The sequence below is a fragment of the Bipolaris victoriae genome (assembly GCF_000527765.1).
Source record: "Bipolaris victoriae FI3 unplaced genomic scaffold scaffold_47, whole genome shotgun sequence".
NCBI lineage: Eukaryota > Fungi > Ascomycota > Dothideomycetes > Pleosporales > Pleosporaceae > Bipolaris > Bipolaris victoriae.
Genome location: NW_014575345.1, coordinates 1,025 through 25,780, shown reverse-complemented (window position 1 = coordinate 25,780; position 24,756 = coordinate 1,025). Strand labels below are relative to the sequence as shown.

The 24,756-nt window shown below is 49.1% G+C and overlaps 12 protein-coding genes across 12 annotated transcripts; 3 read left to right on the top strand and 9 right to left on the bottom strand.

Annotated features, from left to right (window-relative positions):
* Nucleotides 1-142: 142 nt before the first annotated feature.
* On the top strand, nt 143-2,269 carry COCVIDRAFT_38172 (hypothetical protein; the record flags this gene model as incomplete). The annotated part of the gene is made up of 1 exon (XM_014700632.1): nt 143-2,269. One exon carries the CDS (start codon nt 143-145, stop codon nt 2,267-2,269), a length of 2,127 nt encoding a protein of 708 aa, XP_014556118.1.
* Nucleotides 2,270-2,486: 217 nt separating this feature from the next.
* COCVIDRAFT_100602 (hypothetical protein) lies at nt 2,487-3,809 on the bottom strand (the record flags this gene model as incomplete). Its single annotated transcript, XM_014700631.1, has 2 exons — nt 2,487-3,642; nt 3,703-3,809. 2 exons carry the CDS (start codon nt 3,807-3,809, stop codon nt 2,487-2,489), a joined length of 1,263 nt encoding a protein of 420 aa, XP_014556117.1.
* Nucleotides 3,810-4,738: 929 nt separating this feature from the next.
* Nucleotides 4,739-6,048, bottom strand: COCVIDRAFT_27014 (hypothetical protein; the record flags this gene model as incomplete). The annotated part of the gene is made up of 4 exons (XM_014700630.1): nt 4,739-5,602; nt 5,657-5,874; nt 5,925-5,970; nt 6,028-6,048. The coding sequence occupies 4 exons, from the start codon at nt 6,046-6,048 to the stop codon at nt 4,739-4,741; spliced, it is 1,149 nt and encodes a 382-aa protein (XP_014556116.1).
* A 1,294-nt stretch (nt 6,049-7,342) lies between these two features.
* On the top strand, nt 7,343-9,616 carry COCVIDRAFT_16374 (hypothetical protein; the record flags this gene model as incomplete). Its single annotated transcript, XM_014700610.1, has 1 exon — nt 7,343-9,616. The coding sequence occupies one exon, from the start codon at nt 7,343-7,345 to the stop codon at nt 9,614-9,616; it is 2,274 nt and encodes a 757-aa protein (XP_014556096.1).
* Nucleotides 9,617-10,077: 461 nt separating this feature from the next.
* COCVIDRAFT_100580 (hypothetical protein) lies at nt 10,078-11,037 on the bottom strand (the record flags this gene model as incomplete). The annotated part of the gene is made up of 1 exon (XM_014700629.1): nt 10,078-11,037. The coding sequence occupies one exon, from the start codon at nt 11,035-11,037 to the stop codon at nt 10,078-10,080; it is 960 nt and encodes a 319-aa protein (XP_014556115.1).
* Nucleotides 11,038-13,040: 2,003 nt separating this feature from the next.
* Nucleotides 13,041-13,479, bottom strand: COCVIDRAFT_56325 (hypothetical protein; the record flags this gene model as incomplete). The annotated part of the gene is made up of 3 exons (XM_014700628.1): nt 13,041-13,125; nt 13,174-13,336; nt 13,395-13,479. Coding segments are annotated over 3 exons (333 nt in total), but the record flags the coding sequence as incomplete, so codon positions are not given.
* A 2,078-nt stretch (nt 13,480-15,557) lies between these two features.
* Nucleotides 15,558-15,878, bottom strand: COCVIDRAFT_52818 (hypothetical protein; the record flags this gene model as incomplete). The annotated part of the gene is made up of 1 exon (XM_014700627.1): nt 15,558-15,878. A coding segment is annotated over one exon (321 nt), but the record flags the coding sequence as incomplete, so codon positions are not given.
* Nucleotides 15,879-17,021: 1,143 nt separating this feature from the next.
* On the bottom strand, nt 17,022-18,517 carry COCVIDRAFT_16371 (hypothetical protein; the record flags this gene model as incomplete). Its single annotated transcript, XM_014700609.1, has 6 exons — nt 17,022-17,033; nt 17,223-17,564; nt 17,774-17,857; nt 17,918-17,945; nt 18,089-18,239; nt 18,421-18,517. The coding sequence occupies 6 exons, from the start codon at nt 18,515-18,517 to the stop codon at nt 17,022-17,024; spliced, it is 714 nt and encodes a 237-aa protein (XP_014556095.1).
* A 745-nt stretch (nt 18,518-19,262) lies between these two features.
* COCVIDRAFT_38167 (hypothetical protein) lies at nt 19,263-20,225 on the top strand (the record flags this gene model as incomplete). Its single annotated transcript, XM_014700626.1, has 2 exons — nt 19,263-19,907; nt 19,944-20,225. 2 exons carry the CDS (start codon nt 19,263-19,265, stop codon nt 20,223-20,225), a joined length of 927 nt encoding a protein of 308 aa, XP_014556112.1.
* A 70-nt stretch (nt 20,226-20,295) lies between these two features.
* On the bottom strand, nt 20,296-20,936 carry COCVIDRAFT_38166 (hypothetical protein; the record flags this gene model as incomplete). Its single annotated transcript, XM_014700625.1, has 3 exons — nt 20,296-20,481; nt 20,560-20,858; nt 20,909-20,936. The coding sequence occupies 3 exons, from the start codon at nt 20,934-20,936 to the stop codon at nt 20,296-20,298; spliced, it is 513 nt and encodes a 170-aa protein (XP_014556111.1).
* A 1,312-nt stretch (nt 20,937-22,248) lies between these two features.
* On the bottom strand, nt 22,249-23,095 carry COCVIDRAFT_100598 (hypothetical protein; the record flags this gene model as incomplete). The annotated part of the gene is made up of 2 exons (XM_014700624.1): nt 22,249-22,811; nt 22,903-23,095. The coding sequence occupies 2 exons, from the start codon at nt 23,093-23,095 to the stop codon at nt 22,249-22,251; spliced, it is 756 nt and encodes a 251-aa protein (XP_014556110.1).
* A 508-nt stretch (nt 23,096-23,603) lies between these two features.
* COCVIDRAFT_27007 (hypothetical protein) lies at nt 23,604-24,354 on the bottom strand (the record flags this gene model as incomplete). The annotated part of the gene is made up of 2 exons (XM_014700623.1): nt 23,604-24,195; nt 24,245-24,354. 2 exons carry the CDS (start codon nt 24,352-24,354, stop codon nt 23,604-23,606), a joined length of 702 nt encoding a protein of 233 aa, XP_014556109.1.
* Between the last annotated feature and the right edge of the window lie 402 nt (nt 24,355-24,756).

Here is a 24,756-nt window from a genome sequence, read left to right as displayed (position 1 = left end):
CGTTCCAACTGCGGTTCGGCCTTGAAGCACGACGCTCCTTGGGACAAAGGCAACTTCGTCTCCGGTCAGTCTTTATCTGCCCACCTGCTGCCTTCATTCTTGTCCTCATCCTCAGAACCACAATTTGATAATGAACGGCGCAATGAATGGAAGCCAGCCGCCTACGGCAGCGCCCGTCGCGCCCGTCGCCTCGAATGGCCAACAGCCGTCGCAGCAACCGCAGCCACCGCAGCAGCAGATGCCTGTTCGTCGCCGTCGCCCGCGTCCCCAGGCTGATGTCCTGCGAAAGCCCCGGCGCCCGTTGCAGAACATCACCAAGCCCATGGTGTCTTTGTCGCAGATGAATGAGGCCAGGAAGCCCCCGCCAGGTCCGGCCGCTGATGGCACTCATTCCAAAGACGCGCTGCGCCAGGAGTATCTCGATCAAGGCGCCACCGTCTTTCCACTCATCGTGAGCCGCAAGGATCTGAAAGAGTTGCGACACCACGTTATGCGCCTGCAGAGCAAGAGCCATGTTGATATTACGGATGAGAAGCAGTTCACTCCGCCCATCAAGCTCCACCGTCGAGATCCCCGCGCGCCTCCCAGTGGTATCGGATCACACTACGAAGAGGAGGATACAAAGGAGGATTTGGAGGAGATAAAGGAGCGCGAGCGCATTGAGCAGCAGAAGGAAGAGCGACGCAAAGTACGCGAGGAGAATCAGGCCAAGATCGCGCCTACTGGCATGAAGAAACCTCCTGCCTTCCACAAGAAGACGGAGCAGAAGTACCGACCTGACGACACCCCAGAAGCAAAGAAGCGGCAGCTGCTACGCTACGAAGAGACATTGCCCTGGCATTTGGAGGATTACGAGAACAAGCAGACATGGGTAGGTACCTACGAATCGGAGCTGTCAGAGACACACGTTATGCTCTCAGCCACACGTCCTGGTGACCCAAATACGGCCATACAAATGGCGCCTATGGAGCGCTGGTACAGATTCAATGTCAAGGGCAAGATTAAGCCGACTAGCGATGATGTGGACAAAATCTTGGCCAAGGTCGAGAGTGGCGGACCCAGATTTTTTGCAGAGCTTGAGAGACGTCAAGCGCAGCGTATGAAGGCTGAAGATGAGGCAAGGATGTTCAGCGGAGTGCGCACGCGTGTGGGCGGTGGTGCTGATGATGAGGGCCGGATCAAGCGGGAGCGTTTTGACGATGATACAATTGGCTTTGTCAAACGGGAAGCTGATGCCGATGATATTGACTTCAACCTTGAAGAAGACTTTGCAGACGATGAAGAAGGACTCAATGGTCTCTTTGAGGGTGAAGAGCAAGATGTCAAGGAAGCAGCAGAGAAGCTAAAGCGTGACCAGCTGCAAGCAGCCCTTTGGGATCGTCCTGACGAGCAACTGATAGCGCAAAAGGAGGAAGAAGAGCGCAGGGCTGCTGAGGAGACGAGAGCCATGGAGAAGATTACGCGCAAGACGTTAGCCAAGCGCGAGAAACAATATGACTATCTCGACAGCGACCCTGAAAATCCATACCTTACCGAGAGCGAGTCGGATACAGATTCTGAGACGGAGCGACAACAAGCAAAGGAAGAGGCAGAGAAGAAGGCAGCTGAGCAGAACGGCAAAGCCCCAGAAGCTGGCAATGTCCCGTCTGGCGCATCCACCAAGGGCTCCAACACTCCCTCAGGCAATCACAAGCCCGGGGAATCTAAGAGCAAAAAGCGACCTGGTTCTCCCAATCTTTCCGAAGCTAGTGGCAATGAATCGTCGCGTAAGAAGCACAAGAAGAAGCACCACGAAAAGCTGGCTGACGGATCTCGGAAATCCACTCTTGGCAATCTCAAGGGCGCAGGCTCTGGTAGTGATAGCGAGATGACCGATGCCGGCAAGAAGCGGAAGAAGGAGAAGAAGGAAAAGAACCGCATCATGCTCGGTGGATCGCCCGCCGGTACTCCTGGTGCTAGTCGCGCAGGCAGCCCCGCCGCAAACGGTAGCCGCGCAGGTAGTCCCTCTACTGGCCCATCCAAACCCTCTCTGCCTTCCGCAAAGGAGATCTACGAATCACTCCCACCTCAAGGCATGAACATCCAGAATCTCATCCTCAAGTTCAAGGGCCGCGTCGATAAGAGCAATACGCAAGTTTTCATCAAACTCGTCAAGGCGGTTTCCCGCTTCGATAAGGCGAAGAGCTGGCTCACGCCCCTAGAGAAGCTGCCGTCTGACGAACACATCAATGCGTTTATGAACGCGGCGAATGCGCCCAAGCCCGCGTAGTGAAAAAGAAAAGGCAACGTGCGATTAGAGGAGGAAAAGAGCTTTCTTTTTGTATCATAGCTTTTTACATTAGAATGCGCGATAGACGATGCGTTGGCGATATTTCTTCTCAGACTGAAATGCTCGGATGAAGCACATTATGGAAATGCAAAGTTCAAAAACACGAATCATCGTATACATCAGTTTTTATTAATCAAATTCTTAAATGCATTACTATCTACACTTCTTCCTTTCTCGCCGAATGTATCTCCTCGTCCTCTGTACTCACACCCGCTTCTGATGTAGTATTTCCCCCCCTCCCTTCCTCAGCAGTAAGCTCATCCATTACCTTTTCATTTGCGCCTGTTTTGTCGTCCACTGCTTCCACAGGCCCATGCAACGCCTTATCCTTCGTCTTCCCATCCGCACTATCCCTATCCTTCTTCCTCATACTCCACCCGCCACTCCACCCCACCCACCCGTCTTCGTACGGCCCCTTAGCCAACATAACGCATAGAGCAAGGCACACAAACCCAACGCTCAAACTCCCGCTCCCGATCCATCCCGTAGCCGCATAGACGTGGTTCCCCGCGGCAGTCCCGATTAGCTGCCCACAAAACGTGGCAACCATGAACGCCGTATTAACGCCATTCCGGCGCTTCGGCTCAACGCTGTAGATCGCGGAGCGATTCGCAATCTGCGCGGTCTGATTCCCGAAATCCATGAGGAGAGCTTGCAGCACGGGGCCGGCAACGGTAAATGTGCCGATATATGTGCCGAGGCACACGCCGACGAGCGAGCACGAGAGACCGAAGAAGACGGAAAAGTGCGGGACGAAGCGATCGGTGACTGTGCGGGCGTAGATGGGGGAGATGAGCATGCCGGCTATACCGATGAGGCCGAAGAGACCAATTGTAAGGGAGGAGTAGTGGAATGGTTTGCCGGCGAGTAGGAATGTTAGCGTTGTCCAGAAGGATGTAAAGGGTGCGCTGGTAAAGAGGCCTGTGAGACAAGCTTGCACGAGGACTGGGTGCTTGCGTGGCATCTTTACAATGTCGAATAGGATGCGAAAGTAGTTCATGCCGCGATTTGTAGCAGGATAATCTGGCATGAAGAGCCAGAGCAAGACGAAGATCGTGTATTGCAGGGCAAGTGCCATCCAGTAGACTGCGCGCCAGGTCGTGTAATTAGATATGGTACCGGAGAGTACACGGGCGACGAGCACGCCGAGCATCAGGCCAGATACGACGATTGAGAGGGCAGCAGCGCGGCGGGAGGGCGGCGCGAGGTCGCCGACTAGAGGGAGCATGAGTTGAGGGGTTACGGTTGTGATGGCTACGATGAAGGATATTGCGGTGAAGGTTCCCAGGTCGTTTGTTAAGCAGAGTATCAACCTGAATAGTTGTCGTTAATCAGCTTGAGGTAACATAAGGAACGTAGGGTCGTAGACGTACCACAATGCTGCTGTGAATGCTACTAAACCGCATACAAAAGGTCTTCTTGGAAGCAAGTCCCCCAACGGACATAGGAATAGTAGTCCCGTTGCGTATCCTGCTTGCATGACTGTGGGAATCTGCGCTACCTGTTCATACCGTACGCCAAAGTCTCTAGCGAAGAGATTGAGAATAGGATGGTTGTAGTAGAGGTTTGCGACTGTGAAGCCAGCGGCAAAGGCAAAAAGAACGTTCACTGATGTGTTGTCAGAACGTGGTCATGGCAGATGAGAAGTTATGTTCTGATTTGTACCATAACACAACTCTTTACCCTCATGCTGTTTGAATGTGATTTCAAGAAAAGATAAAAAAGAGATAGACCAACGGTCATGCATGAACGCAGAAAAAAAACAACGTACTGCTCATAGAAAATTGCGGCGGCTTCTTAGGATCCCAACGGCAATTCGGCGGCGTCCAATTCAGAATTTCCCAGGCCTTTCTCCATGGCGATATTCTCAACTGCTCTTTTCCATTTTCAAAAGCATCTCCTTTCACTGTGCCCACACCGTCGCTTGCCCGTGACATAGAGTTTGATGTCGCCGGCATTGTCTGAGCTACGCCAATCCTATTGGTCGACGGTGCCATACTCCCTGCCCCGCCGTGTTGGTTCGGTGATTTATCCGATGACGAGCTTATTTTGGCGCACATGCCACAGCTTTTGCTTGTTCTGTATGCGCGCGAATTAGAGGTACTAATAGGCGAAATGTGATGAAGAAGAAAGAAGGTATCAAAGCGGAACAATTCCGAAAGCAGTTCGCGGGTTACTAATGCACCGTTAATCGATGACGGAATCCTCGGGAACCGCGTCGGGCATTGGTTTCAGCGAGCACAAGCACCTATTTGTATCTATGAAGAGTCCGGAGTTTAGAAGACCGTTGTTGCGATAGCCGGTATCGCGGCCAATCAAATAGAGGACGCTAAGGCACCGTGTCGACACAAGGGGACATGATCAGCAGGAATATGGTGCCTTTTTGGTATTCTACTTGTCATCGTACGCCTAGACAATGTCGATAATTTGCTCGTCCTCGTCTTCTTCGGCATTACCCATTTCTATCATCTTCCCACTACCACCAGCGCTAGCCATGTCTGGTATATCCTCCTCTTCACCCTCCTCTTTACGCATAATCACTTGAACTACGCGGTCGCATGCCTCACGCACTTCCTCATCGTCTACGTGCAAGTGGCACTCCCGAACGATGGGGTACACCTTGACACGTCTGAGGACTTCTCTGCTTTCCTTGGTGGTACTCAGTAATAGCAGTGTCTCCAAATGAGTCTTGATGATCTGATTATCCTTTTCTCGTTCCTTGTCGGGCTCTAGCAGCTGTAATTCGTCGAGCATACCCTCTGTGTCTTCGTCTGCATACTCCTCTGGCCCCATGAGCGGGAGGAGGATGTAGGGTAGGAGGTTCGCGCCTATCGAAGGTGGCGGTAGATTTGGATCCGGCGATAGGTTCGATAGTAGGACTGGATGCGCTGGTACGAGGAATGCGACGTTCTTGATTGTCGAGGCGACACCAAGGCGTCGGATATGTGAGGCATGATCTGTAAACACCTGAATCTTGGTGATAGGAATGACGTTGTCATCGTGCTCTTGGGGCGAGGTTAGATACTCGCGCCCCTTGGGAAACTTGGCCAAGTCAGCGAAGAAATACGACAGGTAGTCGAAGTCTGCGTTCTTGTTGTATGCGCCCTGTGCGCCCTTGACAAAGCAGTCCATAAGCTGGTCCATTGCCCAAGCAGACTTGGACAACTCCTTTGGGACGTCGCGCTTCAATTCCAGCACCCTTTGTAGAGAGTCGTCCTTGGCCATGTTGGCGAGTAGCATTGCGATTTCGTTCGCATTTGGTTCTTTGGCGTTCTACAACAGGTCAGTGACTAGTGTCTACGCTGACTGGACGGGGAACTGACATACGGTTATCCGCGACAGTAAGGTCTCAAGAAACTCGTCATCCTTTGCAAGTGCCTTTTGGACTTCTGCGTCGGCGGAGACGTTGATGAGGATGGTCAGTGCATTCTTCGCGATGGGCGCATAATCCTTGACAAGGAGCTTGAGATCCTTGATGGGCTCTAGTTGATTACGTTTCCAGAGGGTCGGGTTTGATTGCGAGTATCCGACAAGATGTTCGGCCGCTGCATGGTGTAAGCAGCGTCTCGTGGTGGGGTGGAGGGGCTGCTCTGACCAGTCTGTCTGATCTGCGTGTTGCCGTGGTGCAGGAATTCGACTAGCTAGACAAGATATGTTAGAATAGATACGAGCCAAGTCCTCGTGCGATCTTTGCTCACCTCTTCTAATTCTGACGGCATCTTGACTGTGACTGTGGCTTTTCTCTGCTGTCGTGAGCGATGACGAACACCCAACTTTTTCTCGCTTAGACACAGATTAAGGTTATCGATAGGCACTAGCGCACGCCTTGCACCTTCCCCTCCCTTTCCTCTCCCCTCACGTGTCATCAGTCGCATGTGCATTCATCTAATCCCATATTGCCCCGACCTATTCTTGACCAGAAATGACCTGATTGTGCTACTAAACTATAATTTGTAGTGTCTTGGATGCTCGCAACAGCACACTACCCGGCCCGTTTGCGGACTGCACAGGCAGGGTGCCGTCACAAACTACCCCAAAAGCCAAGCGCTGCATTCACCAATGCGCAACTCCACATATGATGATCAGTTATCCGGAGACAGGTACCCTCTGCGGGATTTTGCGATAAGCTCCGCCGTTGTGTCTTGGTCCAACCGGGCCGCATGTTAGGGCGGCTGCGTGCTCTCCGACGGTGCATATAGGCTTGCTGGCCTTGCCGCCCACGACGAAGAGCTTGTACCGTCTCAGTACCATTTGCAGCTTCCGTGGCTGTTGCCCGTCGGTACTGCAGATACTATCGCGTTGAGAATTTACGTGTGAATCTGCATGTACCGGGCCACTTTCCTCAAAGCCTTTACACGTCTGAAAAGCAAGCAGGACAGCACATACATACATACACGCCCACAGTATGTCTCTCCGCATTCGGCCAAGGACAGCCAAAGTGCCGTTGGCAGGCAATCAAGAGCTCGAAATAGATCCCCGACTTGCAGCGGGCCGCCGGACTGGCCTCTTGTCACCTGCATAGGCTACCCATACTACGCAGGGTGGGCACACGTCGACAGCCAATCACAGTGTCATGCAGCCATGGTAAGATCTCGAGCTAGGGTGGTAGGGGGTGTAGCGAGTGGAAAGCGTTGGCGCTTAGCAGCAACAATCAGCCAACCACCCAAAATATAACCGCCGCTCATCAACTGATGAGTAGCGCCGAGCCTTACACACCTCTTGATTGGGCCCGTCTGACAACCTCCTCGCTGCATGGGGTAGTTTTCTGCATGGGAAATGTCAGTCTACCGCTATTGCCCTAGATGCATTCCTATGGCCTTTGCCCTGGCTCACAGGGCGTCGCTGTGTGTTTCGTCTTATAGTCGTTATCCCCAGATTACCCGACACGTCTAGTTGTACTCCGCCTGTGACGAGTCTTTGTTTCCCTACACAGCCAGCACCTGTTCCATTTGGTCTCGCCAGTCATTTCGAGCCAATTCCTTCTCTTAAAAAGTAGAGTGCTGGACATTCATCATGGCAGGACCCGCATTTCAACTCTTTCCTCCACCCCGTGCTCCAAGACAACCGAGCCCAAACAATAAGCCGTCGCCTGTTGTAAAAAGCTCTGTTCCAGAAACTCCGTCAACAGAGAGTGCAAAGGCAACGCAGCCTCCAAGCGACTTCCACGAACTCGTCATTCAGGTCAATCCACCGCCAGCCTCTCCGTCCCTCCAAATGGCATCCCCACCATCAATCCCAGCTCCACCCCAGGCACATTTGCCAAACTCTCAAGCCCCAAGAGTGCCTGCTCCAGTTAGCAGAACACATTTCGAATCGCCTTCACAACGAAGAGCTCCTTCGTTACAGATGGACCGACAAGAGAGTTTCTATCGCCAACAAGATGCCCGCATTGTTTCACCAGTATCGCCCCCACAGAACAACTACATTGACGACCTCCAATACACAACCAGCCCAGATTTAAACCGCGCAGTCTCTCCTGCGTTCTCGGAAGCCCAGACTCTAGTACGAGCGAATAGCTCTGCTACAAGAGTACGATGCGCATCGCCTCAAGAAGAGATACCAATGCGATCAATGTTCCCAGTCTACGATCCTACTGTCCCTCTTTCACGGCAACCGTACCAGCCCACACAAGCATCACCGACGACCCAGATCCCACGGACGCAAATCAGCCGATCGCCATACTCGTCAGAATCGTATGTTCCACACAGCAATGTCCACACAAGCAGTTCGATACCTCCCCCACCACCAAAGCCGTTCTTCACTCCTTCGAATCTGCTGGACAACATGTGGTTAGCAACCAATGGTCAGGAAGAGCCAAGCGTGCAGATCTATACATTGAGAATGCACCGAGCAACGGCAGCGAATCCCACGATTACTTTTGGAACAACGCCTTCTCTCCCATTCTACTCTATGGCACAATCGAACCTCGCTGGCAACCACGAAATACCGAGTATCATGAATGAGGTTCTAATCCAGAGGCACCATCCCACTCAGCCGCGAGTACTGCCCATTGCTCAGCTCGATCTGATCGCACCCCCCTCACTGGATAACGGAACATTCAATCCTGCTCAGCAAGAAGACACAACCCTCCTTACTAGTATATATCCTAAACTCGCTGCTCTCCAAGCACTTGATGCTGCGGCTAATTCGCCGTCCGCTTCTCACCTTGCGTTGTCTGACCCCGGTGCCCAGTCACCAGCTGCACAGAGATTGGCTGAAGGCGTCCTTGCAGAAAGTGCACAGCGTGAATGCTGTGCTCTCGCATGGACGAGGGATCACCCGCAACAGCAGGCAAATCCTTGGGCTCAGCACATACCATCAGAGGGTTCATACCAGCTGCACCACCCAACGCTTGGTAATTTCCCCATATCTATTGAGGGCGATTGTTCTGTCATCAACATGCCGTCGACACGACCTGTAACAGCTTTCTACGGACACAACATGTCCATGACTGCACAAAACATAGCACGAAAGCCCGCTGCTATCACCGTCCTGAATCCATACGTCCTTTCCCCAACAACGCCACGGACCAATGCTTTCTCACCGCTACCGCCTCCACCACGATTCGATGGCGTGATTCGCCCAACTTCCATGACACCATCTGAGATGTCTGTGGGCCAGCTCCCCACAACCACCGACGCTACAGCGGACGACGCCATGCTAGCCCGTCTTGACTTCACTAACGACGCGCTCATCCTCAACTTTGGTGCCCTGACACGATTCGGAAACCCGTTCCTCGTCGACGTGGTAACATCCACACTCCTCGCTGTTGCCGTTGCAGAAGCAACCCGTGGCCGCAAAGCCCGCAACAGGAGCCAAGATAGCTTCGAGCCGCCACCCCCAAGTTTCACCCTGACCCACCAAAAAGAAGACACGGCGAAAGCGTTCAAAGACTCTTTTGTCGAGGGCTTCCAGGGAATCGGTGGTACAAAGACTAAACCCCCGTTCTCTAGCAAGGGACTTAAGAAATTCGCATCAAGCTTGAAGAGCACGACTGGGACACCGCGCAGCGAGAGTACTAGCGGAAGTTTCGACAAAGACATCGAACTTGGAGAGTGGTATGGACAGCAGGACAAGCATACTAAGACCAAGGAAACAAAAGCGGAGAAGAAGGCGAAGAAGGCAAAGGGCTCGCAGGATGATGATAGCAAACTCTCCTTTGTAGCGAGAGCTGTTATCACCGTCTTGACGTTCGCGTTCAAGTCTGTTGTCTTTGTGCTCAAGATCGTGATCAAGGTTGTTGCAGGTGTGGTGGTAATGATCACCAGGAATGTTGGCAAGCTGTGAGCGCGCAAGTATTGCATGAGGCTAGACCTCTTCTTTTTCTTCTTTTTTACAAATTATCTGGGAGGCTTTGGCGTTTAGGATCTCCCTGCATGATACCATTCTTTGCATTCGCTTTTTCTGGTCTTCGAAGACTGGCTAGTATTAGTATCCGAGACGAATTAATTATTTGAGTACCTGAAATCTGTTCATATCGCGTGCTTACTATTGGTTGTGTGGGCTATGGCTTGGGATGTGCCGTCTTCTATATGTATTGCTCATGTTCACATATAGAAAAGGCATTCGTAATGATGTATCGTGTGCATAATTACAATCGTCTTCGATATTACCAGCAGATATGGTAGAGCCAGACCCTTCCAAGCTCTGTCCCATGGCTACCACTCATCACCACAGTCGCACATCTAGAGTATCATCAATAAAGAAGCTACAGAAATAGACTCTAGAATGGGAAGAAGAACCATAACCTACTCATACACCTGCGTAACACTTACCATCATGAACTCTTCCTTCTCTTCCTTCCCCTCCCTTTTTACCAAGTCTTCCAGGATCTCATCTGCATCGCGAAAAATGAAACCAAAATGACCCTCCCCCTCCTTCACCCGCAACACACAACCTGGTAAATGCTTCTTCGCCCTCTCTACCATCCCAACCGGCGAATTCCTATCATCCTTCCCATGCCAAAGCGTCAACGGCACCTCCCCCTCCCCAACATGCACATGCGCAAGTTCAAACCCCCACTCACTCCCATTAAGCCTGGCCTCCCACCCCACGCCCTCACTCCCCTGATGAAACGACTCCTTGGTCATCGCCACAAACGTTGGCCAAACATTCGGACACCGAATCGCCTTCTGATCCCCCGGATGCCAATTCTCGACCTCTCGTGACAACGCATCTTCGAAAACGCGGGGATCTTCATTCCGACTCGGCTTGCCCATCTTATTATCAAACAGCGCGGCGGTAAGACTCGTCATCCACGGCGCTATCCAGAGTACGATTCGCGAAGGTAGTATCATACCGGATGTACCTAGCTTGACGGGGTACAACCCACCCACTATACTCGCGCCGAGCAGCCTCTCTTTCGGAATCTCTTTTATACACGCCAGTGCGTACGGCGCGCCCTCCGCTACACCTAGCACGTAGAACTGATGAATTTTAAGGTGTTCGGTCAGAGCGAGGATGTCGGCTGGAAAGTCGAGTATGCGGCGGTTATGCTGGAAAGTCGAGAGACCGGTACCCGGCCGGTCGGGCGCAATAAGCCTGATGTTGTGTGTTGCGCAGCTGGAGTGCCAGAGCTTGCCTTCGTAGCGCGACGAGGGGTAGCCGTGCAGGTAGATGATGGTGCGTTGAGGCACGGGACTGCCGTAGATGGCGTAGGAGAGCTTGCGCCCGTCTGGGAGTTTTAGGGACTCGTTTTCTTGCTGCATTGTAGTGATCATGAAGGCAACAGTAAAAGAAATGCGATTAAGCTATAGCTATACATTGTGAATTTTTGGGGGGAGGGGGGAAGGCAAATATCGCTCTTTTACTTATTTTACTACGCGGCGATCTAAGGGTCCAGCAGTAAGTCAGGGTGCGCGGGCAGTGCCTTCTGCAGGGACGCAAGGTGACGCATGGTTGGGGGATCGCCTCGTTTGATATACGATCGACGATAGTGCGCCCCTGGCTGTGGGTAAGAAAGCGGGGTATAAAAATGGGAATATCAAAGTGTGGATTGGGGGGAGGAGCATGTGGCTCGGTAAAGCGAGACACAAAGTAGCGCTATGGCTGGGAAGAGCAAAGATCTCCATGCTTGCTGTCGGCTAGCTCTTACTTCACATGCGTTTGTCTGGCGACACGCATGTCTAGATTTGCGAGCTTTGGGGGGAGGGGGGGGGGGGGGGTTTGCGTCTTACACGAGATTGGGGGCGTTTGCGGTGTGGAGTTCCCTGAATATGCCGCACACTGCTTCTGGATGGGCGATGGCATCATTGTGAGCGGAAATGGATAGTACGGGGTTGGGTAACGTATGGTTAAATGACTCGTTTTATGCAAATCCCGCAGAATGCCGGAGTTTATTCCAGCCTCGATCGCTTTAAGAGGTTGCTTTTTCCTGGCTTCCGTCACCATCGTGCTTCGTTGAGGATGCGTGTTTTGTATCTCGTCACACAAATTTGCTGCGAGAGGTGCAGAATGCTTCCGGGTGCTTGGGAATCGTCTGGACACTGCAGTGTCGCAGCAACTGTGGTCAGATGGGATTTGACAGAGCATTCCAGATGACCCGTCACGTCATCTTGCAATCCTTCGCTCTTATCTCACTCTTATTTGCAAAAGCTCTTTAATAGTGAATGGGCCACCTAACATCGTTCTTGGATTCCCAATCTGGGTAGCCAAAGATTAGCAGCCACTGCTTACTATAAAACTCTCTCACTGTCTGGATTTGCGTCTTTCGTAATGGCTGTACATCACACATGATGGCGGTACAGATAGCGTATCTGCCAAACTTAGGATCCATTATCGGTAGTGAATAGATCACTAGATCCTTCCTGTATTGAATTCTCTAGTCGAATACAGTTCTATACAGTCTTCTTTACAGTGAACTTTTCAAAGAATATATCATTGAAATGACCCTCGCTGTCGATCTCTTTCTGGCTCGACTCCCATGCATCTTCAAACATCAGTACACGGTCTGGATCTCGAGGCTCAATGTTACATCTAAAATCATTAGTTAAATCCAGTGGGTCTAAATCGAGGGAATACAAACTGGAATGGTTTTGGTCCCGTGACTAAGGCCGGGATTATGGCATCTCGGTCGATTGGTATTGGCTTCCCAGCAGCGTATGCATGTCCTGCACTAAACAAAATTTCTTTTTCTGTTAGTCGGTCTTTCTCATTTGCAGCCCTGTCTTGAAGGTCGCGAACAAAGCCTAGACACGTATCAGAATACAAAATATCCAGATGAGCTTGACCAAAGGACTTCTTACTTGCGTTCGACTTTCCGGAATCTATCAGGACTCGCTACAGTAGTATGGCGGATCCACATCTGCGTCTCCATTTCTTCCAGCTCTTCAACCTTGCGCTTAATGGGATTAAGGGCTTTAGACAGAACATGAAATAAGGGGCGGAGGATAGGATACCAATCAGCCAGCTGTAGCTTCCCACTTAGTGCGGTTGTCCTATCAAACCACTGTTTACAATATGAGCAGTCTTTCATTGATTCAACAACCCAAAGTTTGGTCTAACCTCGATTAATGTCTTGATTCCTCAATCATCGGCTGAAGGGATCCTTCGCCAGTAAACTATAGCTGATGCGATGCTGGTAGTATAGTGTGTTACAAGGCCTTGAAAATTATCTGGCTCAGATTTCAATTTATGAAGAAGGTGTAAACTTTCAAACTCCTGTCCAGATATTAGAAGACTACCATTTCTTTCTCCAGAGAATTATAATTACCTGGTAAGGTATGTAGTTATTTGCACCTCCCGAATTGAGCCGCGTGGCATACATCTTCCGCTGTTTTTTCCAAATTCCATCATTGCTATACTGTTAGTACAATGCTTCTGAAACCCTTGCAATATGGACCTACTCTCGAAGAGCTATGTTAAGATTATCACCGAAAGTACGGATAAACATGTCTATCTTGAGAGAGCTAGTAGCACTTCGCTTTTCCATAAGTTCTTTGACTACTTCGTCTGAGCCACAAAGAATCATTGTCTGAGTACCCATTTTGAGCGACACGAGAGGTCCATCTGATTTATTGATTAGCGCAGATATTCTTCCAACTTCATTGATGTTTCTTTCACCCACATTTTCTTGTCGATTCTTGAAATTTCAAATGTAAATCCTTTCGGGGAAACTGATGAAGGTTGCCTAGTATAGGAATTGTCGGTGGACCTGGTGATGATCAGCACTACTATTTGAAAACCAATGGGCTTGCCCGGTACACACCAGGAGGGTAACCGTTCGGCCTACTCCCAACTTCAAGCAACTTGATAGTGAAGATTCCAAACACAATGCATCCGACAAACCACATCCAATTCTTTACTATAACATTCTCATTGTCAGATGATTCGTAAACTTGATTTTGATTTGTTGCGAAGTTGTGCGTCATGTTGAATTTTACGCGCAGATGTCGCTTCGGGTGTGGAAGACTTGTAGGATAATGTCACGTTGTTTCGAGGGGATAGCATGTGGGCAATCTTAAGCTGTACCTTTGTAGTAAGCTGGCTGAGACGGCCGAGATAGCGCTCCATAGGCAAATAGTGACGCGTATTCGAAGTGACAAATATCGTTATTACACATAGTTTAGCATGTCACAGACAGTTGTCATAGTTCTGTTTGTCACCGCCAAGCCACCGACAGAACACCAAGCGATAGCTGTTATGCAGTCCCCACCGTCCCCTCCAGTATCGACGACGATCAAGCAGTACTTAGATCGGGGTTCTTTTCTTGAGGATCTTTCGTACTAGGTCATCCGTTCAAGTTGTCGCAAACTTTGCATCGATCAAGATGTTTCGCCTGAAGAAGGAAATGGTGGATGCAGGCACTGTATGGGCTAGGTCTGATCTAAACGAGCCGGGTACCAAGCCTATCGATGTCCTTAGGCCCATAAAAGTAATCATTATTGGAGCAGGAATATCGGGATTGCTTCTTTCCATATTATTACCTCGATTCATCGAGAACATAGAGCTTGTCATTTACGAAAAAAATGCTGATATCGGAGGCACTTGGTTTGAGAATAGGTACGGGCACTGACCGCTCATGGCTTGCAACAGGCTTAACCAGACATAGATATCCTGGACTAGCATGCGATATTCCCTCTCACACCTATCAATTTACCTTCGAAGAAAATACACAATGGAGTAGTTATTATGCCGGAGGCGCTGAGATTTAGGATTACCTCAAGCGAGTCAGCACGGAATATCAAGCGGAGCAGTTCATGAAGTTCAATCAACAAGTACGAAAGGCAGTGTGGGATGATGTGTCAGGGAAATGGTCGGTGTTTGTGGACGATATCCGTAATGGAACGGTAAGCCTCTCCTTCAACCCGAAGAAGGCTGAATCTAACATTCAAGTCATCTAGACTATAATAGACACTGCAGAAGTTCTCATTTCTGCTGTAGGTATTCTGAACGCATGGAAGTGGCCTGAAATTCCAGGACTGTATGACTTCAAGGGAGTTCTAGTGCATTCAGCCGCCTATCCTGACGATCTTGATCTCCAAGGGAAACGTGTCGCTTTGATTGGCGGTGGCTCCTCTGGTATTCAGATATTGCCACAAATTCAGAAACAAGCAAAAGTTGTCCACCATTACATGAAAGGCCGAACTTGGATCCCAACAGCTGAAATTGGAGGTGAAGGATTAGCCCAGAGGGGAGGAGATCGTAATTTGAGGGCAGCTGAAAAGCTTCCAACTCAAGGAGGCAAAACTAACATATTAATTCTCAAGCGAAAACGCCTCTCGAAGATCTTGAGCGGTTCAAAAACGACCCCGCAGCTTACCGAGAATATCGTCGAACAGTAGAAGATTTACTGAACTGTCCAGTTGAGGCCTTGTACAAGGACACTGAAGGTGCAAAGCAGCTCTTCGACATCTGTAAAGCGCATATGAAGGAAAAGCTGTCGAAAAAAACTGGAAGTATTCAAAGCTATTGTTCCAGACTTCCCTCCTGGTTGTTGAAGGATTACACCAGGGCCAGGAGTAAGCTTCGTTACTGACCTCTTGAATGGTGCAAAGGACTCCCAACAGCTTTCTGCGCAATTTCAAGTAGGCATTGCGGAGCTCAGTATTCTCATTTATGAGCATCTTATTACGCTCACTTTCTGTCTGAGCAGCTCTCTTAGTTGCTTCTTCCAGATCGTTGACGTAAGCAAGTCTTCTTTCTCGAAAAGAACGCTGCGACAAACGATTACGCTCTCGTCTACACATAGTATATGACTTAGCAATCCTCGCAAAATGAAGCACCTTCCACCTGGCGCAACAAGATTGACACGCACTCCAAAAGGAGCAAAGTCCTCTGACCACACTCTTGTCAGTCCCACTACAGCATGCTTGCTCGCAGCATATCCACCAAGAGTTGGGAAGCCTTTAAGTGATGCGCTTGAGCCGATCAATACAAGACTTGCTCGATCTGACTTCAATGAGCCATCATCAGACGCCTCTATGCATCTTAAGAGTTCTGTAGCGCAGTTCCAATTACCAATCAAGTTGACGTCCACTATGTTCTTAAAAGTCTGGTCGCTCTCGATCCGTACTCCGCTTGAAGGACAGATGCCTGCACTGGTGACTAGTCCGTACACCTCTGGGCTATGTTTGTAAACATTTTGAAATGCCCTTGATACATCCGTTCTAGAAGATACATTCGTCGATCCATGGTAATAAACTTTCTCGCGTTTGAGTATGGGAGGGCATGAAGTAGCCAAGTCAACGGCGTGAACAGTAGCTCCCTAGCTAGCCAACTTCAATACGGTACTAAGGCCAATTCCGCTCGCCCCTCCTGTGACTACAAATGCTTTTGAAGCAAAAAATAAGACATGATGATGTCAATTGCTGGAACGGTTGCCGACATGTTTTCGCAAAACCGATAAGTTTCTTAGGAAGATTGGAGTTTGAATGAGAAGTAGCCAGAAAATGTTGTGTATAGGCATAGCGTTCATGAGAAGGTATAGATATTGACTCAACTGCAATGTGATATTATGGGTAATCAAATGGGCTAGGTCGATGACAAATGAAATCATGACAAAGAGAAAGCGATGTGTCAAGAATAACGATATAATGAAGTATCGATGTAGATGAAATAGAATAGCTCCAGAAAACGTACTTGGGTGTGCTTTAGAGCGAGCCAAGGTTACCAAATTGAAAGCTTGGACGTGGTAAGTATGTGAGGTATCGCGCAATACCGTGGGTCTTTGTCATCCAAGTGCATAGGAAATACAAGCTAACGCAAGTTCGGTTCTTGACCTCTCCAAATATTTTATGAAATTTCAAAATTATAAAATTGTTTCTACGCATGTGCCTGGTGCTATGCGAACTTTTAGGCACGTTGTCCACGCTGTGGCTCAGGTGAGTGGTTAAACACCTGTGCCAGCGTGGGGAAACTCACTCAATGTAAAGCACTGATTTTCAAAACTCTAAGCTATCTACTCTGTATGTACTATATCGAAACGATGTCTGATATAGTTGGAAAACAAAGTGAGGTAACACTTATATGTGGTAGACGCATCCATAGACAAAACTTTGCGAAAGTCGATAATGTTGTTTTTGTCCTAAACCGATTTCAAGCTTTGCGCAAACTAACCAATTCATATAGGGGCGGGTCATTTCCTTTGATCAATTCAATGCACAAAACTTAGCGTACGTCCATAATTTAAGCATCGAGTATTGTTTAAAAGTGCGAGCGAATGCATCGGATCGCACCATACATCTAAGACATCTCATATAAGACCCTATATACAGATTTTTCGAATCGTTGCGCAAAGGCAACACATTTAGGGTCTCCGTTAGGAAGTAATTGCATGAAAATAGTAGCAGTGACTCCTGATTCTCGGTCAATCCATTGAAACCTCGTTAGCTTGAACTTTTAGGAATCGCAAATTGCAATACGAATCACTGAAATTGAAAGCAAAAAAGCTTACCCAAAACAGATTGGGCATGCCTGACCACTGTAATGTCCCGGATTTCCTGCGCCCGGGAAAATCGCTAACATTGATCAGACCAGCTAAGCCGTGGTGTACTGTTTCGGATGCTGGAATCAATGGCCCCAAAGCGGGTTTGTACGGTCCTTGTATCGTAGAATTCAGTGCATTGGTATTCGTTTCCTGGGGCGTGAAGATCTCGTCTACCAACTCTTGGCCCAAAACTAGAGACCCACCATCAAGAAGGGCACCGAGCAGCTTTGCATAGTTACTCATGGTGCCCCATATTTCATGGCCGGCAATCTCACGTTCAGGCTCGAGCGGTACTGGAAACGCTTGAGGCTGCAGCATGTCGTTCTCATTCCGACTATAGGTTGGGACCATGTCATTTTCGGAACTTGATCGGATGGTAAGTAGTCCTGGTCATTCCTAGCGGGTCCCAGATATTCGTTCGATAGTACTCTTCCAGACTTATTTCACCAAGTCGAGCAACCTAATAAATTGAGGGGTCAGTGATAGTTATTGAACATGAAGAGCGAGTGCTGACTAACTAATTCACCAGCCCAGTCAATTCCTGCACCATATGACCAGCTAGAGCCAGGCTCAAAGGCAAGAGGGCATTTCTTCATTGATATCTAGGCTTCAGGTTTAGTATTAATAGATTTTAGCGGGCATAAGTGTTTTGTACAACTTACCTGTGTCGAGTCCAGAGTAGTATTAAGCCTGTATTTACGGCCCATCTGGCAACGCTACTAGGCATAGTTTCGTAGCCAACTCCACTCTGATGGGACAATAAAAGTCCAATCCAAAGCATCACTCATTGCCACAACACCTAAATTTGGGGAACAAAGAACGATGTTTCCTACCTCAGAGTAATCTTCGTTTTCCTCGGCTTAGTTGTCGGAATGCCATCGATAGGTTCCCCACCGTCTAATACCTCCAAGGAAGCGAGGTCCAGAAGAATTTCAGTAACGTCGTCATCAAGGCCGATAAGACCCTTTTCAACCATCTGCAAAGCTGCCACAGTAGTTATGAGTTTGGATTAGGATGCTAGCCAGCAAATAGAGTCCACTGTGGGTAGCTTGGCATCTGGTAAACTACTACTGGAACACTTCCAGAGGATCTTTCCTAATGGTTGGTGTTAGCCTTTTGTACTGATTGAATAGAGTTTTCAATGCTAGCACAGCACAATATATACCACTGCGTCCCACTACAACACCAGCGATGTATGGCGCGACATAATCGGGGCATGTTGTATTAGTGCCTCGGTTGAGCAGATTAGAGAGCGAATCCATGTGGAGAGCACCCAAGAAAAGTTCTTCGGGTAAGAGGTTGGCTAGAATGAACGATTCAATTGCTTAGTATGGATGCCAAAGATAATACTTTTATCCTGGACTGCATACCTCAACCAAATAGAGAAAGCTATCAAAAACATGCATGCACAGTGAGACCTGCAATCCAAAGAAAACGCATGATTAGCTACATACGAATGACTCGCTCTCTACATTCTAAGCTAGTACAAATAGATAGACGACCAATAATTTTGTTAGCCATTGGTTACAAGTGGCATCGGAGGTATGCGGACACTAGGCCTCTTTAGTTGTACTGTTTGTCCGCCTATCACTATTACCAATCTCATTGAATATGTTCTCTTGCAACTCACTGTTTATGAGAGATTCTTGACAGATTAACCGAAACGGCGTCTCCTCGAGTTATTCTCGTCTCTTGGAGTAACATAAGAAATAACTGATAGTCAAGAATATTAGGCTGATTCTTGTCTTCGCCTAAACGCATTTGTGTTAATAAAAATAGAATAGCACAAATATACGAGGTGCACTATACTGTGACAAGGTTAAAGCAGAGAGACTTCTCTGCCGAGGCATATGCTGGTAGGTTCTCCTCAGTGTAGCATTCTACATGACATGAGAACTTCCGAACATAGCCGAAATAGTATAAAGCGTCCTGTCAAGTACTAGACGACTTAAGTTGGAGTCTTCCTTGTACGTACTTGCTTACTCACTATTTTCGAAAATCAATATCATGAAAGCGTTCCGATTTGAAACCGTCGATCAAGGCCTATGCTTGCAACAAGTGCCCCCTCCGAGTCCCTCACCCGGAGAGGTGGTAGTCCGTGTTGAGGCCGCCGGTATCTGTCACTCTGATTTGCATGTACTACACGGTCAGGGAAGTGGCTGGATGTCTAAGTTGCCAATCACACTCGGACATGAGGTTGCGGGTATAGTGGAAGAGGTTGGACCGGATGTGGTCGGGTTCAAGATCGGTGATCGAGTTGGGGTGGCTCTTCTTCCTAAAGATGCCGATTTGACAAATGTCATTGGTATTGGTAGAGACGGCGGGTTTGCAGAAAAGGTCTTAGTACCCGCTACAGTCCTAGTACCGCTTCCTGAGAAAGTCGGCTTTGCTGAGGCTACTGTCGCGAATGACTCCATTTCAACTGCCTACCACGCTGTCATCACGGAAGCGGCTATAACTGGATCTACAACGGTGGCGATTGTCGGACTCGGAGGGCTAGGACTGAGTGGGGTCCGCATAGCTTCAATCGAAGGCGCTACAGTATTGGGTGTGGATATCGATGACAAAAAGTTTGCTGATGCTACTGCCTTTGGCGCAAAAGCATGCTTCAAGAAACTCGACGATATCCCTTCTGAAGTCATCATAGATGTTGTAGTCGACTTTGCTGGGGTTGGAACAACAACTTAGGATGCTTTGCGAAGAGTCCGATCATCTGGGATGGTAGTATTAGTTGGAGTCGGGGTGCCAACCTTCGAATTATCTACCAATACCTTGATGTCGCGCAATCTCACCCTTCGTGAATCGGTAGGGTCTACAATGGCTGAATATCGCAAGGTACTAGATTTGATTGCTTCTGGGCTAATCAAGCCCAAGTTGGAGGAGATTCCTTTCCTTGAAATACCTAATGGTCTTCGGAGGCTTGAGCGCCTTGAAGTAGTTGGTCGACTTTTTTCAAGACCAAACGCATAAATAAGCACTTAAAGTGCCGCTTAAATAACAATTTAGTAGCTTGCTACATATACAGAACCTCCAACCCCAACTAAAGCGTCCTCAAAAGCGCCCTAATAAACCCCTCCTCCTTCGCCTTCTCCTTGGGAAAAATCCTTCCATCAGTCGTATACTTCCTAAACGCCGTGTAACTCTTGAACCGTATCACCGGCGTCCCCATATTGCGATGATCAATCAGATTCACCAAGTTAACCAGTACATTCCTGCTTCCGAGAACCTGTGAATACCGCATTAGCCCAAACACCCACCACAAATAGCTCGTATCTTCTTGAGAGAGCGACGAAGGTTGACGTACCGCTTTGCACTGCCTAATACTGCCCGGCACCTCATCAATAAGCACCTCGCGACAAAGCGCCTGCCACGACTCCAACTTCGATATATCCTTCCCATACGCAGCATCGAACTCCGCGGCTTGGCATTGGTGCCAGCGCTTGTGTCTGAGTTTGTTACCCCAGTTTCGCGTGTTGGCGAGGCGCTCGAAGTTGGATTTTAGACCCGCAGTGGGATCGTAGGCGAAGGGGGCGAATTGCGAGAACCAGGTGCCGCCGGAGTTGGATTTGTGCGGGCCTGGAGAGGGGGTGGGGGAGGGAGTGGCTTGGGATGGTTTAGTTGGGATTCTGGGGTCGTAGGGTGGTAATACTCACGAAGCTGGCGGGGACGCTGAGGGGCCATGGTGAAGTGCGGTGTCGGTACACTACTAGTTTCGTGAGTACAGAGATTGTGCTACTTTGAGAGTTGCTGGATGATAAAAGGATTACATTGATTCTATATGCAGTTGATATAGAAGTTACTTTCACAGCCTGGGGCAACAAACAAATCCATCGTATGCGGCGCGGAGGCTACGTGCATGACGCCGCAGCGGCAACAAACCACCATAAAGAAAAGGCCCCTTGTATCGCTGTAGCCTAATGCTATTTGTGAGCTGTTAGAGGGCGAGAAGTCAACAGTCCTGAGGCATTGCTATCTAATAAGTGCTGGGCGCATTGAGCGGATGACGCACGGTGGTATCACCGTGCCACACACATGCATGCAAGGCAGACTTGGGGCAGTGCAAACATTGGGTGGGATAGAATTTGGCCAATTGCTGCCTGGACCTGTATTGGGGTGCCGGTGGTCATTGTCAATTGTTTGAAAGGACTGGTTCGCAAGCTATGACACGGTAGTACCGAGCAGGACGTGCCGTCCCGTAGTAGTGTGTACGCCACTGCATGAGACAGCCACAATCCTAAAACATATTGCCTAGCGCTGAGTCCGATTCTAGACACGTTTTTCATGCGATTGAAACACTGAATTCAGAGAGGGAGAAGGAAATGTGTCGTCCTTCGCTACATTGAGAGAATACCTTCATGCGTCCTGTCGTGGTGTGAAGAACTGCTTCGACACCACAACGGCAACAAGAGCCTTTCCATCCAGCTAGGCTACCTACATTGTTATCAATTGGAGTTTTCTTACCGACATGGAGAATCGCATTACCAAACTCGCAACAGTCCTTTTCACCTCGGCCAATACCCTTGAAAGAGCAGTGGGTGCACGCCACAGCATTCAGAGGGTGCGACGTCTCAGCCAGTTTCCAGTCGTAACGATTGAAAGTAGTAGACATTATTGAATTAAAATATGATTCTTGCTTATTCTCATAATAAATTCAACACAGAGGTGAGAGAGATGCAATTTCGGTCTTCCCGGCATGTATATTCGATGCCCAAATGGCAAATCACATGCTCCGAACTCCAACATGGTCCTGAATGATCGTGATGGTTACAGCCTGCAAAGCAGTGACTTGAAGCATCCGCCACCCGCTTTCGCAGCATCCCTCGGGAAACACCCGCTCTTGCGGATGCTCTTCCGTAGCTTACTGAGAGACTCGTACTGAACGATCTTGATCTTTGGATTTCGCTTGTTATCAATGACGGTAAAGAGGTTGATCTTCAAAGGATCAAGGACCTATCTGCTATTAGTACTCTGCTTCTTTGTGCCTAGGTAGAATTCAAAAACGAACCTTCTTGCACTGTGTAACTGTACCCGGAATGTGAGTAAGACCAAGATCACGACACATTTCTTGGTACTGCTCAAGCTTATCTTCACCAGTACCCCAGTAAAAAGCAACTTCCGAGCTAAGCAAAGAAACGAACTGTTGTTTCTTCACATTTCCGGTCCAGTTTTTGATGTGTGCGAGACGTTCGAACTCAGATTTGAAGTGCGCAGTTGGCGAGTGCACGAAGTTGGTGAATTCCGCCCAAGCAGGATTGCTGTCTGCTTTGCATCTGGAACTGCTCAGTAAGGGCTTCCTTTCTGATTCGATCGGTTCCTTGTATTCGTTTGTTTCGGAGACCGATGCCGGGTTGAGTGAAACTGGAACATCGACAACCGCACCTAGGTCTTCAAAAGACTCCTGGCTGTCGAACGACCTTACGCTATCAAATGAATCTGCTCTGGAAATGACCGAGAATGATGAGGTGTCGGATACGATTGAGAGCCTGCGCATCCTATTTTCGAGATGGATTCCGCCGTCTTGCAAGGCTGCAGCCTTATCTCCACGTGCTAACCGACCTGTATCATAAGTCAGCAACACACTTCATATATGATACCCGATAGAATCGCATTGGACGCTTCAAGTGTATGGTGAAACGAGAAGACTTACGACACTGGCCATACGGATACTCCTCTTTGAAACACTCTTTCCAGCGCGAACGCCATGTCTCATTGCCGCCCTCCCACCCCTTTGCTTTAGCCAGACGCGCAAACTCGGCTTTTGGTGAATTGGCAGCATCAACAACGTGGCCGATATCCCTAGACCAGGCTCGTATCAGCTCCATCTGAGTGCCAGAGGCCATCTTCTTTACACGTGGAGGCTCTTTGAGCAAAGGAGAAGTTGATTGACGTCGCAGTTCGGGGCCGGAAGTGTTGGGAACTGAGGGGTTGGGAAAAGCAAAGTCAAGTCGATACCGTTGTCTGGATATGTTGGAGATAGCTGGGAAGGCGGGGCAGGAGTTATTAGCTTTAATACGCGCTCACACGTGGTTGCGAGTGTACATAATCCTGATGCGGTTAGTGGCGTCAGCTTGAGCCAGGGTCCATATACACCGAGCGATAGAGCGGGTTGCGATCTGTGACATGAGCACTTTGTGCTAATGGCTTATCATTACCATTCTAACATGGGCTATCCAGGTACTCTTCTGTCTATTACCATGCTGATATTGGCAATTTTGGTGGAAGCGAAGTTATCCGCCACGGCCCGATAACCAATACAGGTGTACACGACATAAGCCGCTAAGCCCAGATCCATTCCCCCGAGCTACATTTCGCGAACCAAACAATCTCAAAAAAGCACTTCCAAGTTCCCTAGCGTGACTTCCTAACCGACTGCTTCCTCGGCTGTGTGGACTTCTGGATACGGCTACTTGTACGCTTTTTGCTGCTGCCCATGCTAGTCACGTCTCCTAAGTCCCCGGCGTGATCTACAAGCTGTATGGTCTCAAGAGCCTTACGCCGATGTGCTGCTGCGCGTGTTCGTCCTAGGCTGTCTACATGTACATCGAGCCTTGGATCACTCTTGGTCGCGTTTGTAGAGTTGGGAGGAACTTCATGGTGGTTCTCGTCACCCATTTGTCTGGCTTCATCGCCGTTATTGCCCTGTTCCTCTTCTTCACCAACAGTTCCACTAGCGTAGGCGTCAACCATTTCGTGATCCTCTTCAGCTACCGTTTTGCGTGTACCATCATTTACGTCTTCGTAAATGTCGAATACGAGTTCAGAGTAATCTCTCGCTGCAGCTGCCATTGCAGCCTCCTCGTAAGCACGCGCTACCGTGATAGGAAGAGGAATGATTGGGAAGCCTTCTGGTTGCCGGAGCTGAAGCTCATTTTCGCCGTATTGGGCCTTGGCGGCACCAAAGTCGTATTTGGTATTGCGTAGCTCAGGCATCTGGACTTTCCTGCTAACGCGTGAGTTTTGTAAACTTGTATGCTCAGAAAAATGCTTACTTGGCTGAGAACTGGCCACTGGATGTGACAACTGGATCAGAGAGCACAGTGCCTGAGTCGATCCGAGGCTCTTTGCGCAGCACCTCTGCTAGTATGCGATGACCAGACATAGTTTAGGTCTTGGTAAATGAGAAGATGTGATGTTCTGGTGACGCAGAGTGTGTTTTCGTTGACGTGGGTGTAGTTGAGGACTGTACTTGCTCTGTACGCAGCACATAAAAGCACGATTGTGCGAGCTTGGACTAGCGTCTCAAGGTGAAGGTGAAAATGAATGACACTTTTTGTGTGAGTGTTGAAGGTATTAAAGCAAGTTTGATGAATGTTGCAGTTGAATGATGATAGTATCTTCGTGATGTTCCAGGGTAACAGAATGAAGTTGCTGCAAGGCCCAATTGTCAAGATCTGCACGTCGGCCAATCCTTCCCATGGTAGCTTGGTGTGGAAAGAGCCAGTCGATACACGAATGAGGGTGGTCCCGGGCGATGACTACGAACAAACTGCTATCATACTGT